General features: G+C 54.2%; 1 protein-coding gene across 1 annotated transcript; it reads left to right on the top strand.

Annotated features, from left to right (window-relative positions):
• Positions 1–415: 415 nt before the first annotated feature.
• On the top strand, positions 416–21,129 carry LDLRAP1 (low density lipoprotein receptor adaptor protein 1). The gene is given in 9 exon segments (XM_017856175.1): positions 416–5,531; positions 6,408–6,520; positions 8,703–8,817; positions 14,292–14,364; positions 14,707–14,771; positions 14,773–14,791; positions 15,299–15,429; positions 16,802–16,836; positions 19,098–21,129. Coding segments are annotated over 9 exon segments (792 nt in total). The 5' UTR covers positions 416–5,435; the 3' UTR covers positions 19,243–21,129.
• The last annotated feature ends 2,161 nt before the right edge of the window (positions 21,130–23,290 follow it).

Here is a 23,290-nt window from a genome sequence, read left to right on the forward strand (position 1 = left end):
TCCCAAGTAGCTGGGATTACAGGTGCCCGCCACCATGCGCAGCTAATTTTTTTGTATTTTTAGTAGAGACAGTGTTTCACCATGTTGGCCAGGCTGTTTTGAACTCCTGACCTCAAGTGATCCACCTGCTTCAGCTTCCCAAGTGCTAGGATTACATGTGAGCCACCACACCTGTCTGAGATGGATACTCCTATTGTCCCTGTTATTTATTTATTTATTTGAGACAGGGTCTCACTCTGTTGCCCATGCTGGAATGCAGTGATGTGGTCATAGCTTACTGCAGCCTCGACCTCCTGGGCTCAAGGGATCCTCCTGGGTAGCTAGGACTACAGGTGCACACTGCCATGCCCTGCTAGTTATTTTTTGTAGAGACGAGGTGTTACCATGTTGTCCAAGTTGGTCTTGAACTCCAGCCTCAAGCAATCCTTCCTTCTCGGCCTCCTAGAGCACTGGAAGTACAGGCATGAGCCACTGTGCCTGTCTTGTCTCTGTTTTAAAGTTAGGACACTGAGGTGCGGGGAGGTTCAGTGACTACGGACTCCAGAGCCCATAGCATATTTTTCTCTTACTGTGTAAGTAGGTACTTAGGAAGTGGTAGCTGCTGCAATTTATCATTTTGAAACTTATTTTCTTTTGATAACAATCTCAACAGCTTTGATTTCTGAAATTTTCCTAGTACTTTTCACATCCAGAAACTTCTGATGATGCTCCTGAGGGGCTGAACCCATTTGTCAGATAGAATTATAGAGAAGCAGCTACACTCCAGGTCAGGGCAGAGCTTGAGCCCTCTTCTGAGATGTTGTCACTCTGGCCTCTGAGGCCATCTCCCCACCAGGCTGAGGGAGACTGGAGGCCAGAGCCCCGGTCAGAGGGTCCCCTAGCCCCTGGGTTTGGCGGCAACTCTGATGTTGCAGACACACCAGCCAGGCTGGGTCTCCGGGAGCGGCAGAAGGGGCGCAAGGGCATTCAGCCCAGCTCTGCCTCCTGGGTGGTTGGGGGACCTTAACGAGGAAAGAGCACGTGTTCACAGCTGTAATTTAGACCAGGCATATGGTCTGTCCCCAGCTAACTCCGGCAGCAGGTCATCTGTAAAATTGTAGCGTTAAAATAGCGCAGTCATTACCCACTACAGGGCCAAAAATAACTAGGACCGGAACAGGGCTGTGCACTCAGGCCTGTATTTGCCCGGGTCCTCCGGGAGCACCGGGAATAAGGCCTCCGGCTGTGGCTGGCAAGTGGGCCGGGTGTGGTCCTGAGCCCTACCAGTGAGCCTTCACTGAGAGCTCCCCGGTGCTGGTTTCTGTGGGGAGGATGTGAACATGAGGGGCCTTACGCTCTAGTGAAGAGATGAGTCACGTGCACAGAGCACAGGAGGGAAGCAGCTTCCTAGAGAGAAAGGAGCATCTCAGTGGGGCCTGGGAACATGGGGGACAAGGGAGAAACAGGACCAGACTGGACGGCCACACTGGGCAGGCGTACACCTCCGTGCCAGGTCCGGGGGAAGCAGACATGAATGGCAGGTTCTTTAAAGGGAAGAGACGTGCGGGCAGTGCTTGGCAGTGGGTGGTGTGGCTGCAGGAGGAAGAAGAGATTTACGTTCAAGAAAGGCACCAGCAGCCCGCCCACAGGAGGGATGAGGCCCCATTGGAAGGTGTACTGAGCACCTACGATGAGCCTGCCTCTCTGCTAAATTCTATAAACTTACCCACGGGTCACAACAGCTCCCCCCCGCCCCCCGCCGCCCCGCCCAGGAGTCAGAGCTGTTGTTTCCCCCATTTTAAAATATGAGAAAACTGAGGCTCAGGGAAGGTAATGAACTCACTCAAGATGACTCAGACATGAAGCATCGGAGCTGATATCTTAGGATTAAGGCCCTTGCTGTTAACCACAAGGCTACAATGCCTCAACGGAGGCTTCCTGGCAGAGGTTGGATGTGTGGGATTTGATCAAGTGAAGAAAGGGCATTTAGGATAGAGGGAGCTACTCGAGCAAAGGCACAGAAGTTAGACAGTAAATGTTACATTATTAGGAAGAAGCTCTGCATGGTTGGAGCCTTGGGGTAGGGAGCATGTAGGGATATTGTGGGAGAAGAGACGGGGAAACTTAAAATCTCCTCACAGTCACTGGGCATCGTGGGGATTGTCTGTAGTGGGCTGGGTAGGGTCAGGAGGGGCCCTCTGACTTGCCCTGTGACCTTGCACAGGTCCCGTCCCTGTCTGGGCTTCAGTTGTATCATCTATCAAGTGAGGGGCTTGAGCTGAGGGCCTAAGGCTGATGAGTGGCAACTAGTCTGTAAGGACGTGGTTAGAGGAGGGGAAGGGTCAGTCCAGGAAAGGAGGAATGCAGAAAAATGCTGAACATTTCAGGGGTCAGGGAGGACTAGGGAATGTTTTGACAGCAAAGAGATCACCAGTGACCTTGGCAGCCTTTGGCTCTTTGGAATGGAGGGAGCGGAAGTGGCTTTGGAAAGGGGCCAGGAAAGGGCTGAACCAGAGGAAATGGGAGAATGGGGACATGAAAATGGGGGCTGGAGAGGGAGGGTGGAGAATGTTTGCCAGGGGTAGGAATGGATAATGAGATGTTCAAAACTTGATCAATCAGTATTGCCCGCCTGGGGCCTTGTGCTGAGAGACGGTCAGAGGGAAGTAGAGCTGCAATTGATTATCAATGTCTGCCAAGGGCACGGGCCATAGGCACAGTAGTACTTCTCTCCATTGCTGTCCTTGCTTAGATGGGTCTCAGGTTGAAAGTGGTGGTCTGGATATCCTAGCCTGCAGACGGGAAACCTTAGGTATTAGGAACACCTAATTCCAGGTGAGAAGAAATGCCTCCACCTCCAAAAACCTGATCTTTTGCTAGAATTAAGATAGTTTGCTGCGTGATAAGGTAGTGTGGTCTCATGGTCAGGAGCTTGGGCTTTAGAGTCAGTCTCAGTTTCCTGTCTGTAAAATGGGAATGAAAGAATGCCTGCTTGCAAGGTGGCCGTGAGTGTTAGAGGTGATGGTAATAGCTACAGCTTTATTATCGTTGTGTCTTTGTTATATGAAAGCGCCGTTTTTCCCTGATGATGGTGCTGTTATTCTGAGCTTGAGAGTAGGGTCTGTGTCTGAGTTGCTCAGGGCCCCATCACTCAACCCAGGACTGGGGACACCTCAGGGACTTTCACATTCTTTTGGAGGATCAAATGGAATAGGCTTGTGCTTGATGGGACAGAGGATAAGGTCATGTTGGGCTTTGGGGTCATCTCAGTGGGGGCCCGGCCTCATGTTGGGGTGGAAGCCCGGGGATAAAGGCTAGCGCTGAAGGGGCAGTGGGCCTGGGGCCAGGGCTGGGGAAGGGATGGGGTTGTCCTCATCATTTCTTCCTTGAGCGAGTATTGAGCACTAGCTTCATGCCAGGTTCTAGAAGACAGTCAGTAAGTCCCTGCTCACCTGATCTCAAGGCAGGAGGGGAACTGGGCACATCGGTAAGTTCCTGTATAACCCTCTGCAGCCCTGACACCTGTACCCTCTTTCAGATGAAGAAATGGCCTCAGAGAGGGACAGTGGCTTTCTCAAGGCAAATCCAGAGAAATGTGGGTGTACAAGGCCTCTTCTGGCTGTGGAGAGGGGGACCAGAGCCCCTGGAGGCCCAGAGCTCTAGGACAGGAGCTGAGAGGGGCAGCAGGGATCCAGACTGGGTAGGGGACCTGGTGATGCCACCTGGACCCAGACTTCTGCTCTTGACAGAGCCAGAACTCCAGAGCCAAGCGGAGCCTTGTAGTAGGGGCCCACATCCCTGCCGGAGCCTCAGCTGCCCTGGAACCAGCGATACCTAAACTTTCTTCCTGTGGCTTTTCAATCAGAGCCAGTGAGGAAGGCCCCAGGCGGAGGTAGGGAGGGCCCAGGACATCTCCCAGCCCCTCCCTGGGGGATGGTCTAGGGAAGCTGGCCCTGGCTACCTCTCGTGGCCCCTGGAAACTGATTCCTGGCTGGATCCTGCTCTGTCCTTAACAAGATTGTGTGTGAGGCTGAAGAGCAGTTTTCTTTCTCATCTGTAAAATGGTGCAATCATAACAAACACCTCCTACAAGCACAGCATCTGTGAGGGGATGGTAGAGGACAGGCAGGGGCTCTGGCAGGTGGAAGTGTGGGGTGTTCGTTCATCTTTGTTCATCTCCTTCTGAGGAGCCGGGGATGGTCAGAAACCACCAGTGTAGCCCGATTTTCCCCTCATGCCTATCTGCCTCCGCAAGGCCCTCACCCATGTGGTAGGGCACTCTTTCCACATGTCCCTCCTGGTCCGTTTGCCCACCAGTGAGGCAGGCTCATCCCCTTATTTCCTGACATTTGTGTGGTTGGTGCTTTTAGAGGACTCTCCTTGTGGACCCTGCTCTGTGCCATTGCCACAGCCCAGAGAGGGGGTGCAGTGTTAGTCCCAAAGAGGAGAGAGGACTTCCCTAGGACCATCCAGGGAGTGGGAAGCAGAGTGGGTCTCGAGCCTTCTCAAATTTGGGAAATCACCTTCTCCTCTCCCCACCCAGCCTTACCCTACCCTGCTCTCCCTGGGCTACTGTCTCCTTCCCAGCCTCCCGCACGCCCGCCCCTGTTGGTCTCTACCGATGCGCACAGGGAGGAAAGCAGTGCAGGCTAGGACCGTGGGAACCACTCAGGGTTGAAGTCTGACTCATTGTATGTGGCCTTCATCTCATGACTTTGCCTCCCTGAGCCTCAGTCTTCTAATCTGTAGAATCACTATCTCACAGGATTGCACTAAGGATTCAGTAAGAAATGCTATGATTTGCCCTCAACAAGTGGTAGCATTGAAGTAAAGAGGGCTCCGGGCTTGAAAATGGGGCTCGAAACTTGGCTCTTGCACTTCCTGGCTCTCTGGACTTGGTTATGTGATTGAGTCTCCATGACCTCCATGTCTTTGTCTGTCAATGGGTTTGATAAAAGTGTTGACCTCATAGGTTCTTGAGGAGGATTAATGAGAACATTTTAGGTAAAGCTGCTTACATGGAGCCTTGATATGTGCCAGAAAGCTTTAGCCTTTTATTAAAAGTGACAGTAGGCCTGGCACGGTGGCTCATGCCTGTAATCCCAGCACTTTGGGAGGCTGAGGCAGACAGATCACTTGAGGTCAGGAGTTCGAGACCAGCTACTCGGGAGGCAGAGGCAGGAGAATCGCTTGAACCTAGGGGGCAGAGGTTGCAGTGAGCTGAGATCGCACCACAGCACTCCAGCCTGAGTGACAGTGAAACTCAGTCTCAAAAAAAAATGACAGTAGTGGTAGGGGAGACCCCCAGCCAACTTGCTGGGGTTTCCTAGGAAAGAAGGCTGGTGAGAGCTGTTGCTGGTGGTGGGCCCTGAGCCGCAGGGTCTGAGGGCCTTCTCTGTCCTACCCCAGAGCTGCCTGAGAACTGGACGGACACTCGGGAGACGCTGCTGGAGGGGATGCTGTTCAGCCTCAAATACCTGGGCATGACGCTGGTGGAGCAGCCCAAGGGCGAGGAGCTGTCGGCTGCCGCCATCAAGAGGATCGTGGCTACGGTGAGCACCCCAGTTGGGAAGGGTGGAGGGACCAGGAACCAAGGACCAGCTTCTTCCCAGGGTGCCCTTGTCCCAGCTTGTTACTCTAGTTGGGTGTGTCTGAGCCTGGCCCTGCCCTTGATTCTCCTTCCATCCAGCTTTTGGGCCTTGATAGAGGGAAGCACTGGACTTGCAAGGTCACGGTCAGTGGCTTCCCTCCAGCCATTATGACCTCTTCCAGCCTCCCCACCCCATCTCAGGCTGCTCCTGCCCGATGCTTGGTGCTTCCTCCAGCATTATGACCTCCTCTCCAGCTCCCCATTCCCGTCCATCTCAGGCTGCCCTACCAATGCATTGGGTGGACTTATCAGCGCCAGGAAGGGTGGGGAGGTTGCTTTCCCTTGACTAGCTGCCCAATGGCCTGAGAGATAGCATAGCACATCCGAGAGCACATTGCCCCCTCCCTAGCTTTGAGCAAGAGTGGGCCTTTTAAATCCACTTCCCTTGGTGGCCTCGGACCCCTCAGCTCAGTGGATGGAGCAGAGTCCCCAAGAGTCATCCTGCTGGGTTGTGCTAGCTCATTCAGTGCCGAGTCTGTGTGCCCTCCTAGCTGTGTGTCCTTGGGCAAGTCCCTTAGTCTCTGTGAGTCCATCTCCTTCTGGGGAGAGGGAGGATGACTCAAGGTCCACGGTGCCTGACAGATAGCTGGTGCTCAGCAGATGCTGCTCCTGTTTCTGTTACAAGAGGGTGCTGGCTAAGTGGTCTTCCCCATGCCGCTGCCAGTCGCCTGAGCTGAGATGGACCCCGCTTCTGGGTCCTAGGGACAGTGCAGTGTAGGCCATGAGCGTGGGTCTCAAGTGAGGCTGGCAGACTCCTCTGACTCCTGTCTGCCTCAAGGCTAAGGCCAGTGGGAAGAAGCTGCAGAAGGTGACTCTGAAGGTGTCTCCACGGGGAATTATCCTGACAGACAACCTCACCAACCAGCTCATTGAGAACGTGTCCATATACAGGTACGCTCAGCATGGGGTTGGCCCATCCACTCTGCCACTTGGGGCAGTGGGTGGAGTGTCCCATCTGAATCCAGGCTCTACCACTTCCTACCTGGGTGACATTGGAGCCTCAGTTTCCACATCTGTAAAATGGGGTTCGGAACAGATCCTGCTGCACAGCGCTGTTAGGAAACGCCGAGTGCATGGCACCTGGCTCACGATGAGCACTTGGTGAAGTGGCAGCTGCTGCTGTCATCATCACCAGTTACAGAAGACAGCTGAGCCCGCCTGTGCCCAGCCTCCAGTCCCCACCGCCATGCCACTGAGCCGGGCTTGGAGCAGAGAACTGCACAGTCACTGCCTTTTCCTCCTTCTGTGAATGCAGCAGCTCAGCTCTGGGTATCTGGCCAGGCATTCCAGGGAGGCCTCAGCCAAGATCTGAGGTCAGAGTATGGATGGTCTCTCTAGTGGGGCCTCTGGTCAGCCCTTAGAGCCTCAGGCTATCCCCACCTCTCTCAGCTGGTCAGTTGTAGTTTTTCAGAACTGGAAGGGATAGCTCAGGTCCATTTTATAGATGGAGAATCTGAGGCCCAGAGAGGGGATTGCCTACGGCTGCATGGTGAGGTAGTAGCTGAACTGGAACTAGGATACCCAGGCCAGAGCCCTGTCCAGCAGGCTCCCATCTGCCAGGCATCCCTCCACCCTCTTGCTTTGTCTCCAAGCAGATGGCTCAGCCCTTTGGTGCATAGGCCAGTAGTAGGGTGGATAGATGTGTGTTGTGGGGGCCCGGGTGATGTCTTCCTCTCACTGGCCTGATCATACCTGCCTGCCTTTAGTCAACAGTTTAAGATACCTGTTTTGCCAACATCTGTGCCAGATGAGGACTCCAATCCTGCTCATGCCCTCAAGGAGCTTCCACTCTAATTGGGAATAGTTGGGAGGAAACGGGAGATACAGCATAGTGTTTTCCAAGAAGGCAAGGAGAGGGTCTGCCCAGGGAAATCCAGGAAGGCCTCCCAGGGGAGGTGGCACCTTGCTGGGGCTTGAGGAATAACAAGATCTAGTTTATTGATACCAAGGACCCAGTAACATTTAGGGCAGGAAGCTGGATCCCCTGGGATGGAGAATAGGTGGGAAGGGCCCTGGCACCTTCTCTCTCTGCCCACCTGTGGTGTTGATGCCTGTGATTGAAGCTGGGGCCACGTGGTTGAGGGATGGGTCTATGGCACTCCGGTCCCACCTCTGGGTTGAGGGGTGAGTCTGTGGCACTCCTGTCCCACCTCTGGGCTGCCGGCCCCTCCCCAACTGAGACTCTGAGGCTGACTGGAGGCAACGAGCTGGGACCAGACACGTGAGGGAGGGTGGGAGCCCGAGGGCTCGGGTGGCCCCAAGGTTACGGGTGGCGACTGGAGGCAGAGAGGGTGCTCCATGCAGAGGGAGTTGCTGTGTGTCTCCTCCCAGGCCCACTGGGACTCCTTGTTGGGTCCTTGTCACACACACACCCCACCCCTACTCTCAACTCTTCCACCCCTGGCCACAGCTCCAGAACATGCAAATGGTCCCAGTCACCCTGAGAGAGACGGACCTGAATCTCACTAGACCTCTGGGCAGGGGCATGGGTCGGCGGGCAGGTGGGATGGGGAGGCCAGGCGAAGGGCATTGGTGAGCAGGGGAGTGTCCTGCTTTCTGCTTCCCCTTCCAGCCAGTTGGCACATAGCCTTCAGAGGCAGCCTGGCAGTCATGGCCTCTGGAGTCCTACAAGTGAGTTCAGGTCTGGGCTCAGGTCTTTAGCCTCAGTTTATTTCATCTGAAAAACGTGGATAGTGATAGAACCCACCTCAGAGGGTAGCTTTGAGAATGACATGGGGCGAGATCTAGAAAGCTCTTGGCACATTGCCTGGTATGTGGTAAGGGTTCAGCTATTACTGTTCTGGGGTGTGGCTCAGTGTGAGATGGGAGGAAGAGGGGGAAGTGCCCTGCTTCCAGTCTTTACCCCATTCCTTCCTTCTTGCCTGGCCTCGGCCCCTCCTGTACAGATGGCCTAGGTACCCAGTCTGGAGGCCAAGGCTGGATTCTCAGAGTCTGCCCTGGTGGAATGGGAGCAGCAGGTTCTCTGCAACTCAGGGGACCTGCCCTGCAGGGCATCCCACATGTGCTCAGGCCTCCATGCCAGGTCTGGTGATACTTCCTCCTTGCCTTTCAGGATCTCCTATTGCACGGCAGATAAGATGCATGACAAGGTGTTTGCATACATCGCACAGAGCCAGCACAACCAGAGCCTCGAGTGCCACGCCTTCCTCTGCACCAAGCGGAAGATGGTCAGCGGGGAGGGCTGGGGCTAGGGCAGGCTCCAGTGGCCTTGGCAGCCCTGCTGTGGGTGGGGGGGCTGTCTGGTGTGGGAGGCAGGACCCAAAGGTGACCATTACTTAAGAAGAGGGTGAAATCCCTGGGAACCCCAAGTGGGTGCTGAGAGCTAAGTGGTACAGTGGTGAGGTGGGCAGTGGCTAGCCCATGTCCCCAGTGTTTGTCTGGGCCCCTTTCTCTCTGTAACGTGATTTGTTGGGTTGAGGTTGTTTTGGATCTCCTGTCTTTAATATGGTCTAGGGGTGCAGGGCCTTGTAGGGATTGGTCCTCGGAGATGGGAGATCAGGGGGCCTGGGGTGGAAGGCAAAGGCGAGAGCCGTCAGAGAACTGGGCTTGCTGTGACCGGAGTGAGGAGGGCAATGGCCATTTCTTGGTGCCTTCTGCATGTCCATTCCAGCTGTGACCGGAGTGTGGAGGGCGGTGACCATCTCTCGGCGCCTCCTGTGTGTGCATTCCAGTGCTAGGCTTCCAGGTCTTTACTCGTTTAATCCTCACAGCTCTGCAAGGTGGGAACTGTTACTCTCTCCATTTTTTTTTCTTCATTTTTTAAATTTTTAATGAGGAAACAGACTCCCAGAGGCCAGCTGTCTTGCTCAGGGTAACACAACCAGTCAGGGTTAGAGTGGGGTTTTAAACCCACATTTCTTCCCCTCCCTGCGTGACTGGGAAATTCAGAGTTCCTTGTCTCGTTTCCAGGACACCCCTGACCACATCTTAGCCGGGATGAGTGGGAACCTTGGTGGTCACTGGGGATTCGTCCTGAATTTGGGGGCAAGGAGTGGAGTGGGTCAACCTTTGGCATTGCAGCTTTTGTTTCTGAGACCCTCAGGATCTGAGCATCCTCCCTATAAGGTGCTTCCTGACATCCGTTGATGGAGCATTGACACCTGTTGACCTCTGTTGACAGCTCAGAGCCCCAGTCCCCATGCCCTGTAGCCCTTGGAACCTATAGGAGACAAGATCCCCTTCCCTCCGCTGTCATCAAAGGACATGTCAGGTCCATCACAGTCTTTGTCATCCCCAGGCTTCCTGCTGCCCATCAGGGCACACTTCAGATATTGTGTAAGTTGTAACAAATGATCACAAACTTAGTGGCTTAAAACAACAAAAATTTATTCTCTCACGGAGAAGAAAAATGTATTCTGTGACAGAGGTAGATCAGGAGTCTAAACTAGGTTGGCAGGGTTGTGTTTTTTTTGGAGGTTCTAGGGAAGAATCCATTTCCTTACCTTTTCTACCTCCCAGAGACTGACCACCTGCACTTCCAGGTGCATGGGCCTGTCCTCATCCTCTGAGCCAGCAATGTAGCATCTTCCGGTCTCCTGATTTCGTTACATTGCTGCTTTTAGCTCTGACTCTCCTACCCCTCTCAACACTCCTTGTGATTACATTTGGACACACTGAGTAATCTGGGTTAATCTCCATCGCCAGATCCTTAACCCACATCTGCAAAGCCCGTTTGCTGTGTAAGGCAGCATTCACAGGTCTCAGGGATTAGGATGTGGACATCTTGGGGGCAGACACACAATTCAGCCCACCACAGGTGTCATGGAAGAGGCACTGTAGGAGGAGACAGTCTAGCCGTCTGATCCTGGCTGATTTGCTGTGTTACCTTGGAGAAGATCCTGCCCTTCTCTGGGCCGCTTGCCTGTCAGCAGAATGAGAAGGTTGCCTCAGTGACCTCCAGGGTTGTTCTGAAAGGCCCCAGGTTCTTTTGAACACCTCGTTTCTTTCCTGCAGACTCAGTGTCGCTGGCCATTTGCCTCGTGAGGCGCCAGGGCTCCAAGTTGCTGTGGCATCTCCTGTGAGTTCCCACAGATGTGACTCGTGGCTTTGTCTTTTAGGAGCCCACGCAGACTTAAAAATACAGCTCCTTATGTCCCCATTGTTCATCTCTTCCTCCCTGCTGACCAGGGCAGGCCTTGGGCAGGGACAGCTGGCCTTGGGTGGGAGGGGCCTTCGACAGTGCAGAGGCTTCCTCTGGGATGAGGGGTCTAGGAGTAAGAGAGGTGCAGGCCCAGCTCTTACAAGGGAGACCTGGCCTGTGGTCAGAGGACTTCACACAGACTTGAGCAAAATCAGCCTACCCTCAGGCCATGGGGTCAGTTACCCAGGGAAACAGAGCCAGGCCACTGCTCAGCCACTGACTGCAGAGCCCTGACCGGGCAGCAGGAAGGGCCCCTGCCAGACACCCAAATTCTTCATCTTTCTTAGTGTGTTCTTCTCTGGGGTTGGGTTGATGGCTGGAGTGGCTTATCTATCTCCCTACCCTTTGCTACGTGGCCTCCCTGCTTCAGGGGCCCTGCGGAGCCCTCTCCAAGACAGCCCAGCCCAGCATGGTGTAAATACATCACCTGCTGCCTCACGGTCTTAGCCCAGCCCGGGCTGACAGTGTGTTGATGACCTCGTCATGTTGGAAATCCTAGATTCTTGAGCTAAGTGGAAGTGTTCTTGGGGGAGGCAGGAGATGGAATGGCTGTGTCAGCCTCCGCACCTGCTGGCAGCTCCGCCACAGATGTTTGGCACCGTCTGTCCTGGTCTGAGCCATGGAGAAAACATCCAAGGCGGTAGAGAACAGCCCAGCTTCAGTATCTGGAACCCAGGGGGGCTTAGTTCTGGGGTGGAAGTTAGTAAATCTCACAGGAGAGTCAGTGAGACTTCCCTGAGACAGACACCTCGAATGGAGCTTTGAAGGCTGAGGAGCCAGGAGTTTGCCAGGCCAAAAGAAGGGGGTGGGGTGGTGGGTGGCGAGCGCACAGCAGCACGGGATTAACACACATGCAAGCACAGAGGGGCAAAGTGAAATGGTTCCCCTGGGGTGGGTGGTGAGGCGGCTTCCGTTTGCAGCAGGCCTTGAATCAGGATGTTGAGGGGCTTGGATCGGAATGTTGAGGGACTTGAATCGGAATGTTGACAAAACCACACTCATTGTGGCTGGGGGCCTCCACATCCCTACTCTTCCTGGCTGGGCTGCCTGAATGAGTTCATGACCCATTCAGGTTGGGGGAGAGGGGCTCCTTTCTACATCACCCACCAGTCAGTTGAACTCTGGGACAGCACAGCCACCGCAGCTCTCCCCTCCCTGGTGCTGCTGGGCACAGCCACCGCAGCTCTCCCCTCCCTGGTGCTGCTGGGCACAGCCAGCATTGGGTTCCTCCAAGGACTCCCTTCCATTTGCCCAACTGGGAGGCCTCTGGGCTCCGAAGTGAAGGCATCATGCAGCTGCTGGGCCTGGGCTGATGGTAAGCAAAGTGCTACCCCCATTTCCACCTGGGGGGCACATGGCTGTCTTGGTCTGAGTTTCTGGCCCCTGTTGAGCCATGAGCAGCCTGGTTCCTGGGAACAAGGAATGTGAAAAACTGGGCAAGGTTAATAAGGCAGATCTGCAGGCCAGAGGCAGTCAGGAGGGGCGGGCATCCCGCCTGGGCAGGCCCGAGCAGTCTCTCACCTAATGCTGGTCCTCAGATTCCTGCAGCCACCCCAGGAAGCAGGGCCCACCCCACTCCCAGTCCCTGCCCAGCCTGGGCTTGCAGCCACCTGCACACATCCACCTCTTGGGTTGTATTCGGTTTAACTTACAGCTTGGGACTTCAGGGCAAAAGGGTAGGAATGTATGCAAATGAACAAGCAGATTTATGCAAGCAGAATTGGAAGGGCTGTGCCCTTCCAATTCTGGCTTTTCTGTTCTTCAATTCCAAGGGCTAAGTCCACAGGTAATTAGGGAGGGCTTCTTGGAAGAAGTAAGCCTCACAGTTCATTGAATTTAGGGAAGCCCAAAGGGGAAGGAAAAGACGTGGAGGTGAACAGCCTTTGCAGTCTAAGCTTGTGTCTCCAGATTTCCAGCAGGCTTAAATAATGGGGTTTTCATATCCCTGCCACATTGGGTGACCAGCCCTTGCTTGGGTGTTTAGTGATCTGACTTGGGCTGGTAATTAGCCCATATTTTTAGTTCATGGGCAATTCTCAATGGTAACTGGGTCTATTAAACTTGATTCAGATATGACAGCTTAAATTGTAAACAGCTGCGAAGAGTTTCATACTTAATTACCATATTTAAGTTTTGCCATAAAGTGCCTGTACTTCCATCAAAAATGTAAATGTTGGAGACATTCAAATGAGGTTTTATACTTTGTGAAGTTTAATTGGCATGGATCCGTCAGTTTGTTTAGGAATTTTAAATATTTTTTTTAAAGGAGTTTTAAAGGCAGTGGCTACAGGTCCGTCTCTCAATTAAATTGAGTTGTGGGGCGGGGGGGGGACCAGGGAGTGGGGCTGAAGCTGGTAAGGCCTGAACTTGTTGTGAACTTGAAAGAGGCTGGTGCTTTCTTCTCTCAGCCAGGGCTTCAGAGGGAAGCTAGATGTTTCCGGCTGTAGCTGCGAACTCTGGGACTTCCACTCCCAGAAGCTGAGTTGATTAACCCTGGACTGGATTGGCTGAGAGAGGAAGGTGTTGAGATGAATATGGGCTGGGGATAGGTCCTGGCTGGAATGAGGCCTGCCCCTCAGATGAATGTAATTCACCCAGCATTGTTGCCACCTCTGGGAGGCTTTGGCCTGCTCCAGAGGGCGGGGGTGTTCAGACTGATTCTTGCTTTTAGGGTGCACACAGCTGGGGGAAACACAGGCAGGGGAGCCAGTGACACTTTCACATGCATGGTGCCAGAGGGAGGTGGGTGGGGCTAGAGGAGTCTGGGGCTGGTGATAGGAGAGAGGTGGTGACAGATATCTGAGCTGGGTTTGGAGGGGTGTGGGGGGAGTTCCCCTGGGGTGAAGGGCCGAGGTGTGGCCCTTCCTTACAGGTGGGTTGTAGCACTGACCGGTTTTGGTCCCCGGGCCTTCATTGACATCTTGCGCCTATCAGGAAATTGACAAGCCTTCTACCCTCTTTGTGGGATCCAGTTATAAACCCTGGCATAGTCCCAACCGGAACCTAACTTTCACCTCTCTGGCTGTGGCTCATTTGGGGCAGTGGCTGGGCCCTTCCAATTCTGGCTTTTCTGTTCTCTAATTCCAAGGGCTAAGTTAAGTCCACAGGTAATTAGGAAGGGCTTCTTGGAGGAAGTAAGCCTCACAGTTTATTGAATTTAGGGAAGCCCAAAGGGGAAGGAAAAGACATGGAGATGAACAGCCTTTGCAGGCAGGGCCCTAGAGTGAGGGTGAGAACTTTGGTGGGACCAGAGATGGTAAAGATGAAGCCCCTACTGCCTCTGCGAGGCTGTGGCCTTATGACACGCCAGGCAGCTTTGGAGACCTGGGAAGGGCCAGGACCCTGCTCTGCCCAGGAGGCATTCCAGAGCCTGGGATGGAGCTGCAGAAGCTGCAGGGAGGGAGCCAGGGGGCCTGGCCTGGAGTCCCCAGCCCTCCAGTGCAGACTTGCTCTGCCCTGGCTGACACTGCACCCCTCCCCATCCCCACTTCCTGTTTTCAGGCACAAGCTGTTACCCTCACCGTAGCCCAGGCCTTCAAAGTCGCCTTTGAGTTTTGGCAGGTGTCCAAGGAAGGTGAGACTTTGCATCTACATTGTGGGTGTGGTGGGAGGTGAAGGCCCCTGGCGTCAGACCTGGACCGACTTCCTGCTTCATCACCCACCTGGCTTGTGTCTGTGAGCCGGTCCCTTCACCCCTCAGAGTCTCGGTTTTCCCATTTGAAAAATGGGAACAGCTGTCTCCCTCCCCAAGGGTGCTTGTGAGGATTAACTGACATCCGAAAGGTTTCTTTCCTCCCGGCTGGAAACCTGAAACTGTCCCCTGAGATTGGCCACGGCTAATCACCCCTGCCCGGTGATTGCCGGGGACGGAGTGCTGGGGCCTGAGGCTCCAACATGTTGTGCCTTGGTCCTGCAGAGAAAGAGAAGAGGGACAAAGCCAGCCAAGAGGGAGGGGATGTCCTGGGGGTCTGCCGAGACTGCCACCCCCGCCTTGAAGAGCTGTGAGTCCTGACAGGGAAGCGGGGTTCGGCCGTGGGGTATTGGGGTTGTGCTTCACCAGGGGGTCCCGCTCCTGCCTGGGCTGGGACAGCCTCTTGGTTTTTCACTTTTGCTTTGTTAGAGAAATAATACACGTTCATTACAGATCAATTAGAAAATGTAGATAAGGGGAAGAAATAACTCATTTTAGTACATTTTCTTCTAGAGATATATCCCTATGCAAATATATAAATATGTGTCTACCTTTGTATATACTTAACATACTGTTGTGTGGTCGCTTAAGAAAACTTAACTATTGTGATTACAAAAGTTTCACTCTAAGCCATTAGTCAGGTTCTCACTCTGTGGGCAGCTGTGCACCTGGCGTGGGGAGGTGCCAGGGCCGGGCTCTGCTAGGAGGCCTGGGCAAGGCCACATCAGAGGGGAGGGTCAGGGCCAGGACAGCCCAGGAGGGGGCCAGGAAGGAAGAGGCTGATCTCCCACTGACAGCCTGACCGGATCCCTCACAGTGGTCGCCACTGGGAACCTGCTGGACTTAGAGGAGACGGCTAAGGCCCCGCTGTCCACGGTCAGCGCCAACACCACCAACGTGGACGAGGTGCCGCGACCACAAGCCTTGAGTGGCAGCAGTGTTGTCTGGGTGAGTGGTTGTGTGGCCAGCAGATCGGTGATCCTCAGCCTGACCTCTGGGCGAGCCTTGGGCTGCTCCAGGGACCAGGCCCTGGGACCCGTGACTTGTGGGCCTCTGGGAGGACCACACCCAGCCCGGTAGTGCCCAGGCCCAGGATAGGGAATAAACAATGTCCCTTTTGAACCTGAGGCTGTGTCCCCAACAGGCTTGGCTCCCAGCACAGCTGTCTCCTCACAATGCTTGGCCTCTTGGCCTGAGCGTCCACGGCTCTGCCCACCACAAGACCAGCCAAAGGCGCCCTTGTTCTTGGCGTGGCAGAGCTCGCTCCTGACACCCCTCCCCCTCAGCTGCCTGAATGAGGACCCAGAGACTTGGACAGTCACCAGCTTGGTCCCTGACTCCCTCAGGGACTCAGGCAAGCCCCCTGACCTCTCTGTCTCAGCTTTTTCATCTCAGTAAGGGTGATGACCTCTGCCGATAGAATCTCCCCGAGGAACCTGAAATTTTAATTTTTCATTTGGAAATAATTTCAGACTGTGTTACAAAAGTAGTACAAAGAATTCCTGTTCACCCTTCATCCAGATTCCCCAATTTTTGACATCCTACATAACCACATTACAGTGGTCAGAATCAGGAAACAAACACGATACCGTGCAGTTGTGTATAATCTGTAGAACTTACACATTTCTCCAGGTGCCCCTCCGGTGTCCTGTTTCTGGCCCAGGATCCATTGCAGAATCACATGTTAACTTGTCTCTTTAATTTTTAAAAATCTGGGTACTGGGAGTTCCCCAGGTGTCCCTTGAGCCTGTTCTCTGCTGTTCAGGAACTACCCTTGCCACTTGCCCATCCTCACCAGCAGGCCATGGAGGGACCTCACCCATCGCTCTTCCACTGAGGCTATGGGACTCCTGGCATCAGTTATCCCTCATGAGCTTGGAATTTTGGCTTGGCTTTTGGAAATAAATGAAGGCAAGAAAACTTCCTTCCCCACCCTCTTCCTTTTGGAATTTGAAAGCCATAGAAGTCATTAGGTCCAACGCCCTCTTACGGAAGGACAAGCTGAGTTTCAAAGAGGAAGAGTGACTTGCCCAAGGTCTCATGGGCAGGTAGCAGTGGAGCAGGGCACTGAACCCACCTGGGTCTCCAGACACCCTAGGACATGCCCTTTCTCCTCTCCCACGTCTCCAGCTTTGGGTCCTTGGGCTGAGATGCTGGCAATGCACCCAGGCAGGAGGCCTGCCTGAGCCCGTGCCTCCAGGTGCCCACCTTGAGCTTGTGTCCTGAGTCCCTGTAGCTTACCCAGGGCTGGGACAAGCTCCAGCTGTGAGCGTGGGCTCCCCCAAACAGAGTTCTTATCTCCTGCTTTGTTTTCCCCAAGGAGCTGGATGATGGCCTGGATGAAGCGTTTTCAAGGTAACGTGAGCTTCCTGTGCTGGAAACCTGTGGCGGGGTTGGCATGTGTGGGCTGGCCCTGCCACCCTTTCCCCTGGGGATGTGATTAAGAACACGAGCCATGGCTGGGCACGGTGGCTCAAGCCTGTAATCCCAGCACTTTGGGAGGCCGAGAAGGGCGGATCACGAGGTCAGGAGATCGAGACCATCCTGGCTAACACGGTGAAACCCCGTCTCTACTGAAAAAAATACAAAAAACTAGCCGGGCGAGGTGGCGGGCGCCTGTAGTCCCAGCTACTTGGGAGGCTGAGGCAGGAGAATGGCGTGAACCCGGGAGGCAGAGCTTGCAGTGAGCTGAGATCCGGCCACTGCACTCCAGCCTGGGCGACAGAGCGAGACTCCGTCTCAAAAAAAAAAAAAAAAAAAAACGAGCCACTCGGACCCCCTCCAGAGCAACAGACCCATCCCTCCACTCAAATGCTTCCAGGGGCAGGGAGCCGACTGTCTGGGGAGGGAACCCCTTCCAGCGTTGTCCAGAGCTGTTAGAAAGTTCTTACTGTTGAGTCAAAAACTATTCCTGGTGACTGCTCTGCCTCAGTCTGAGCTGAGCGAAACACACTGCAGCTCAAGTTGATTTCCTCCGCCTGGCGTGACCTTCAAAAATGGGCTGTTTTTTTTATAGGCTTTGCTCTCCAGAGGTCTGCATTTATGAAAAAGGGAAGGGAGAAAGTGCTTAATGAAGCTGTGGAGCATTCCACAGCGGGGAAGGTCAGGCACAGTGGGGAGGTGTTTTGGTAAAGCCTGAGGGTGGTGGCATTTCCCCATTTTCCCAGGGGCCATCCTTGTGGTCCCCTGCAGCCTGGGGACATGGCACTGAGAAGGCTGTGGCTGAGGAGAGGCCTGGGCAGGTCAGGGTTCCAAGCCCTGGGTCCCCGTCTGTCAGGCCTCCCTTTCTCCCTTGAGACCCTCAGCAGCCTCCTATAGCCCTCCCACATCAGGGGCTTTGTTTGGGGTTGGGGTCTGCGACTTTTGGTCCAGCGAGTGGGGACAGAGTCAGGGTCTTTGCCCTCCTGCTTCCTCCTTCCTCTTCCTTGCCTCCTCCTTGCCAGGGACTGGTGGAAACCCCTTGGAACCAGCCTGGGGCGAGGGCGACACCTTCTCTGCCTCACTGGCTGACTAAACCCGCCCTCTGAAGAAAATCCTTTATTTGCTTTTCCACACTGTTTTGAGCATCGTGTGCCCTTTATTAACAATTTTGAAAATCAGCAAAGCGTTAAACAGAAAGTAACACCATCCCATAATCCCACAGCTCAGAGTTTTGGGCTTAATTCATGCTAATCCTATACATATACATTATTTTGCATTGATCAGCTCATCGTATTTGCATTTTGGGATCCTGATTTTTCACTTAACAGCGTTGTGTCAGAAGCATTGCTCCAGGCTGTTAAAAACTCCTCGTAAACACCCCTTCCATTGACTGCCTAACATTCTCCTAAGGGAAGCGGCTGTGATTTACTTGACTCTCCCCTATTCTTTTTTTTTTTTTTTTTTTTTGAGACAGAGTCTCGCTCTGTTGCCCGGGCTGGAGTGCAGTGGCCGGATCTCAGCTCACTGCAAGCTCCGCCTCCCGGGTTTACGCCGTTCTCCTGCCTCAGCCTCTGGAGTAGCTGGGACTACAGGTGCCCGCCACCTCGCCCGGCTAGTTTTTTGTATTTTTTTAGTAGAGATGGGGTTTCACAGTGTTAGCCAGGATGGTCTCAATCTCCTGACCTTGCGATCCGCCCTTCTCGGCCTCCCAAAGTGCTGGGATTACAGGCTTGAGCCACCGCGCCCGGCCAACTCTCCCCTGTTCTTTTGGACATGTAGGTTGTCTCCCTTTGTAAATTTATTTTTCGAACAGCACGGTGTTGACACAGTTATAGCCAAAGAATCTTCCGTGTTCCCTCTCACAGCTTGTTCCCCACCGCACCCCACCCCTGCCGCTCCCTTTACCAGCACTGCCCCTTCTCCTCTTTCCTGGGCATATCGTGACTGAGCTGGGGCACAGTGAGTGCTCTGGCCTCTCCCCGGGGTGGGTGCACTGCTGGCTGCCCCAGACTTTTCTGAGCTGTTTGACTTTCAAGGGAGGTGCTTTGATCTGAGGCTCCTCCACCTCCACTGTACTTGGGGCTTCCTTTTTGGGCCACCTGCCCTGCTGTTCCCCACTGGTGCCTCCTCGCATCTGACCCCGGGGCCCGCTGGCCCTCACCCAGGCCCTCGGCTCACACAGCTCTGCCTTCCAGGCTTGCCCAGTCTCGGACGAACCCTCAGGTCCTGGACACTGGCCTGACAGCCCAGGACATCCATTACGCCCAGTGCCTCTCGCCTGTCGACTGGGACAAGCCTGACAGCAGCGGCCCAGAGCAGGATGACCTCTTCAGCTTCTGAGGGCCCGGGGCCAGCCGGACACAAGCGACCCTGACGTCTGACGGACCAAAGCCACCTGCTGCGGGGGAGCCGGCTCCGGAACCCGCCCGCCACCTCTCCCAGCCCTCAGCACTGTCAGCCTGAAGATCAGAGCTGCAGCTAGTCAGGCAGGGGAGAGATTTTTTTTTTAAGCCCTGCTCTTTCTCTGAGAACCAAAAGATGCCTTGAATATTTATTCAGTGACTTCTGGCTTATGCTCGGAAGCCAGTCTGCGTCAGGCACGTCTCCTGCTGCATGACGTGTGCAGTGCTGCAGTCGGCTCCCGCTTGCTCTCCTGTAGCAAGCTCTGCCCTGGCTGTGGGTATCAGGACTGTGACCAAAGCATTTCTAGTCCCTTCTGTCTTTCTAAGGACCCAAATTTCCCTGGGGGCATCCTGCTTCCTGAAAGCCGTTGGATTTCAGTGATTTTTTCCCCTCACCCCCCAGCACAGGAGAGCACCCACAGTCTCAGAAGGGGAATGTGTCCTCCTGCTCTCCTTCCTCAGGGCCCAGCAGGCGGGGCTTGAGTCCTGGACCCCAGGCTCTTAGAGACTAAGGGGCAGCTCCTGACCAAAGACGATACAGCTTGGCACTTTAAAGCGTTCACAGCAGGTGTGGCCCTGAAGGCTCCTCCATGGTGCTGCATTGAATCCCGCTTTCCTCCTGCCCTTCCTCCAGGAGAAGGGGCCCAAGGTCCCCGTGGATGGTCTCCACCTGTGCTTGGAACCAGTGTAACTGGCTGCTCCCAGCGACTGACTGCGGGGATCATCTCTGACCGCCCTCCGTCGGGTCCCTCCCTGCCTTCTCCCCTGCACGCAAGGCTGTGCTCCTCCTCTGCTTTCTGTGTGTCTCTTTGAGTGTCTCTGTGCCCTGCCTCCCCATACTTCCTGGGATGATGTGTGAAACCTGACACCTAGATTTATTTGGAAATATTCTATGACCACTTTACAGATGAGGAAACTGAGGCCTCAAGCATGGCGGGGTAGAGTGAAGAGTAGAACCCAGGTCTGATGCCAAAGCTGCTTTCTTCTCTGCCTCCTCCTCACACAACTCACACCTCCTTTGCTTCTAGCTTTGTTGTCCTCCCAGGAACCAAAAAACCCCAGCTATTTTCTGACCAAAATGTGTTTCATAACAAACCATCTGGTGCCTTTCCACACAGAACTGGCAGGAGCCCCGTGTCCTGCTAGCTGTCTCTCTTGTTGATTTCCGTGAAAATGCAGTGTTTGAAGTCTGCTCATCCCGAGGGTGAAACAAAATCCAGCCCTGTCAGAATCATGCTGTTCTCTTTGCTGACACTGTGACCCTGGGTCGGGACATACCAGCAGCAGTCTGTCTTTAGAATCTCTTTCCTTCCTCCCCTTTTGCCCCCGTGGGGCTCCCGGCATCCTGAAAGCCAGTAAAGCCTCCAGCATCTTTGCCATCCTGAGGTGCCTCCCAGTGGCCTGGCTTGTCTGAGCAAGTTTCATCAGCCCCAGGGAAAACACAGCCCTCCTTAGAACCTCCTTACCTGGAGTAACCGGACACCTTAGATGGAGGTGCCTGAGGGTGGGGTGGGATTTGTAGGGTCGTTATCAGAACAAGAGGATAACTTTCTTGCCCCAGCTCTGTAGCCATCTTTTTGGCATCAGCCTCTCTATGTGTCATAAGGCGGCGTGGACGAGGCCTGACACAGGCCAGCCTTGGCACAAGGGGGGCCAGGGGTTCTGAGAAGCGCTGCCCTATGAGAGCCACACTGGCCTTCGTCTCCATCTCTCGTTGACGGGCTGTCCGTGTGCCTCCTGTGTGTCTGCAGACAAGTCTTGCTGTGCTTTATTTGTGAAAGTTTAATGAGAAAAAAACAAATAATAAATGTTCTCATTTTGAAACGCAAGCAGCGCTCATCAGATGGATGACCGTCGGCAGCGTCCGGCGGCTCCTGCCCTTTGGGGATGGCAGTAGCAGTGACTGCAGGCTGGGTGGGGCCACGTGCCCAGGTGCAGCACTGAGCTGGGGGGTGATGGTCTTAGGTTCCCGGTGTTGAAGGCCCAGTGGGGCCCCCATTTCACCCAGCAGCTGGGTGTGTGTGTGTGATGAGGTCACCTCTGGATGACTCACGGAGGCCACACCAGGGATCTGGTGCATCAGCTGAAGCGTCTGAAAGCCCGGGCGGGGGACCCTGGCCAGGGGCTGTGAGTTCCCTGCAATGTGCATGAGGTTGTGTACGTATCCACATGGGCGTTTTCCCCAGAGAGGATGTCCGTTATTTCCATCACTTTTTGGATCCGCAACACTTTTTCATTCCACAGCCTTGCTCCAGGCCAAACGTGGACTGGGCCTGGGTCTCAGTACTGGGGACAGGGGTCCAGGCGTCCCCTGATGGACTCAGGATGTGTCGTTTCAGTGTGTTGGGGGATGGTGGGAAGTATTTCAGTGTCTTGGGAGACTCGAGGTCTAGCCCTAGCTCTGCCACTTGGAGGCTGTGACACTTGATCAGTCACCTCTTCTCTTGAGCCTTGATTTTCCCATCTGTGAAAATGGTGCAACGACCTCCCCGCTTTTACCACCCTGAGTTTTGTGTGACTCAACAGTGACCATGATCACGTTGTTGGTAGAACACTTGTGCATTCAGGTTATCTCAGAGCCAAAGGCAATTGGAACTCAATATGTTTAAGAATGGCAAAGTAAAATTGTTAGCAACTAGTGTTAACTGAGCTCTTGCTATGTGCCAAGGGCTATGCTGAGCTCTGCACCATATCGGAACGGTTGTGCTGAGCCCAGATGGTGTTAGATGGCATTAGTTCCCGTTACTGCTGAGGACACTGGGGCTGGGAGAGGAAGGCAGCTGTGCTTCCAGTGCTGGACAGGGCCACAGCCAAGCCTCTGACCTGTGTGGCCCTCATCTCGCCATGTCCTGGCCTCCCAGGAGCCCAGTCTGGCCATATGCTGCCTGAGGCCACCTTTTGACCTGTGCGGTGACCTTCACAGAAGGACCACTCTTCAGGTTCTTTCAGCCACTCTCTGGAGACTCCCCTGCCCATCAGCTATGGCTTGTGGGGGTCCCCTTGTGCATGTATCTCTTTATCCCTTTCAAATGGTGGCATTTTAAGTGTCCAGAACCCAGAGGCAGAGCCCTCATATCAGCATCAGGCCAACTCCCTGTGAATTCTCAGTGGTTCGTGGATGACTTAAGAAATTCTCCCCTTTCTTCTTTCCCTCATAATCTGAAAAGACACCCAACAAGTTCATCTTTCGGTTTAAATTTGGCCAATGTCTTTAGTCTCCGGATGTCTTGGATTATGAATCCTGAGCACCCGCCGTGTGCTCTTTCATGCGTAAGGGATGAAGCCAGGGAGAACAAAGTCGCCTTTCAGGTTTGATGTGACCTTCAGCTTCACTGGGTGCATGTTGGGATCTTCTCTCCCAGGAAGAGATCCTGTCCCATGTAAATCTCTCTGGGGACTTTGCAACAAGCCTGGCTAGGGAATCAGGGCAGATTTGCATCTGGGGTGCCGGCTTGGGGCCTGGTCTTCCTCCAGCCTCCCTTCCCCGACCATTCCCAGGTACTGATCAGAACAGGTGCCCGTTTGTATATTAAGAAGTAACCCGGCCAGGTGCGCTGGCTCACGCCTGTAATCCCAGCACTTTGGGAGGCCAAGATGGGCAGATCACAAGGTCAGGAGATCGAGACTATCCTGGCTAACACAGTGAAACCCCGTCTCTACTAAAAATACAAAAAATTAGCCGGGTGTGGCAGCAGGTGCCTGTAGTCCCAGCTACTTGGGAGGCTGAGGCAGGAGAATGGTGTGAACCCAGGAGGTGGAGCTTGCAGTGAGCCGAGATGGCGCCATTGCACTCCAGCCTGGGTGACAGAGCAAGACTCCGTCTCAAAAAATAAAAATAAAAAAAAGAAGTAACCCTTGGGCCTGTTAGGTCTTTTGCAGCTAACACCAGTGATACTAGTCCTCGCAACCTCACATGCTACCAGGTAGGTGGTCCTAGTCCCATTTTCCTGATGAGGCAGCTGAGGGTGAAGGAGGATCAACAAGTT

Source organism: Rhinopithecus bieti, unplaced genomic scaffold (assembly GCF_001698545.2).
Source record: "Rhinopithecus bieti isolate Rb0 unplaced genomic scaffold, ASM169854v2 scaffold_41644, whole genome shotgun sequence".
NCBI classification, from domain to species: Eukaryota; Metazoa; Chordata; class Mammalia; order Primates; family Cercopithecidae; genus Rhinopithecus; species Rhinopithecus bieti.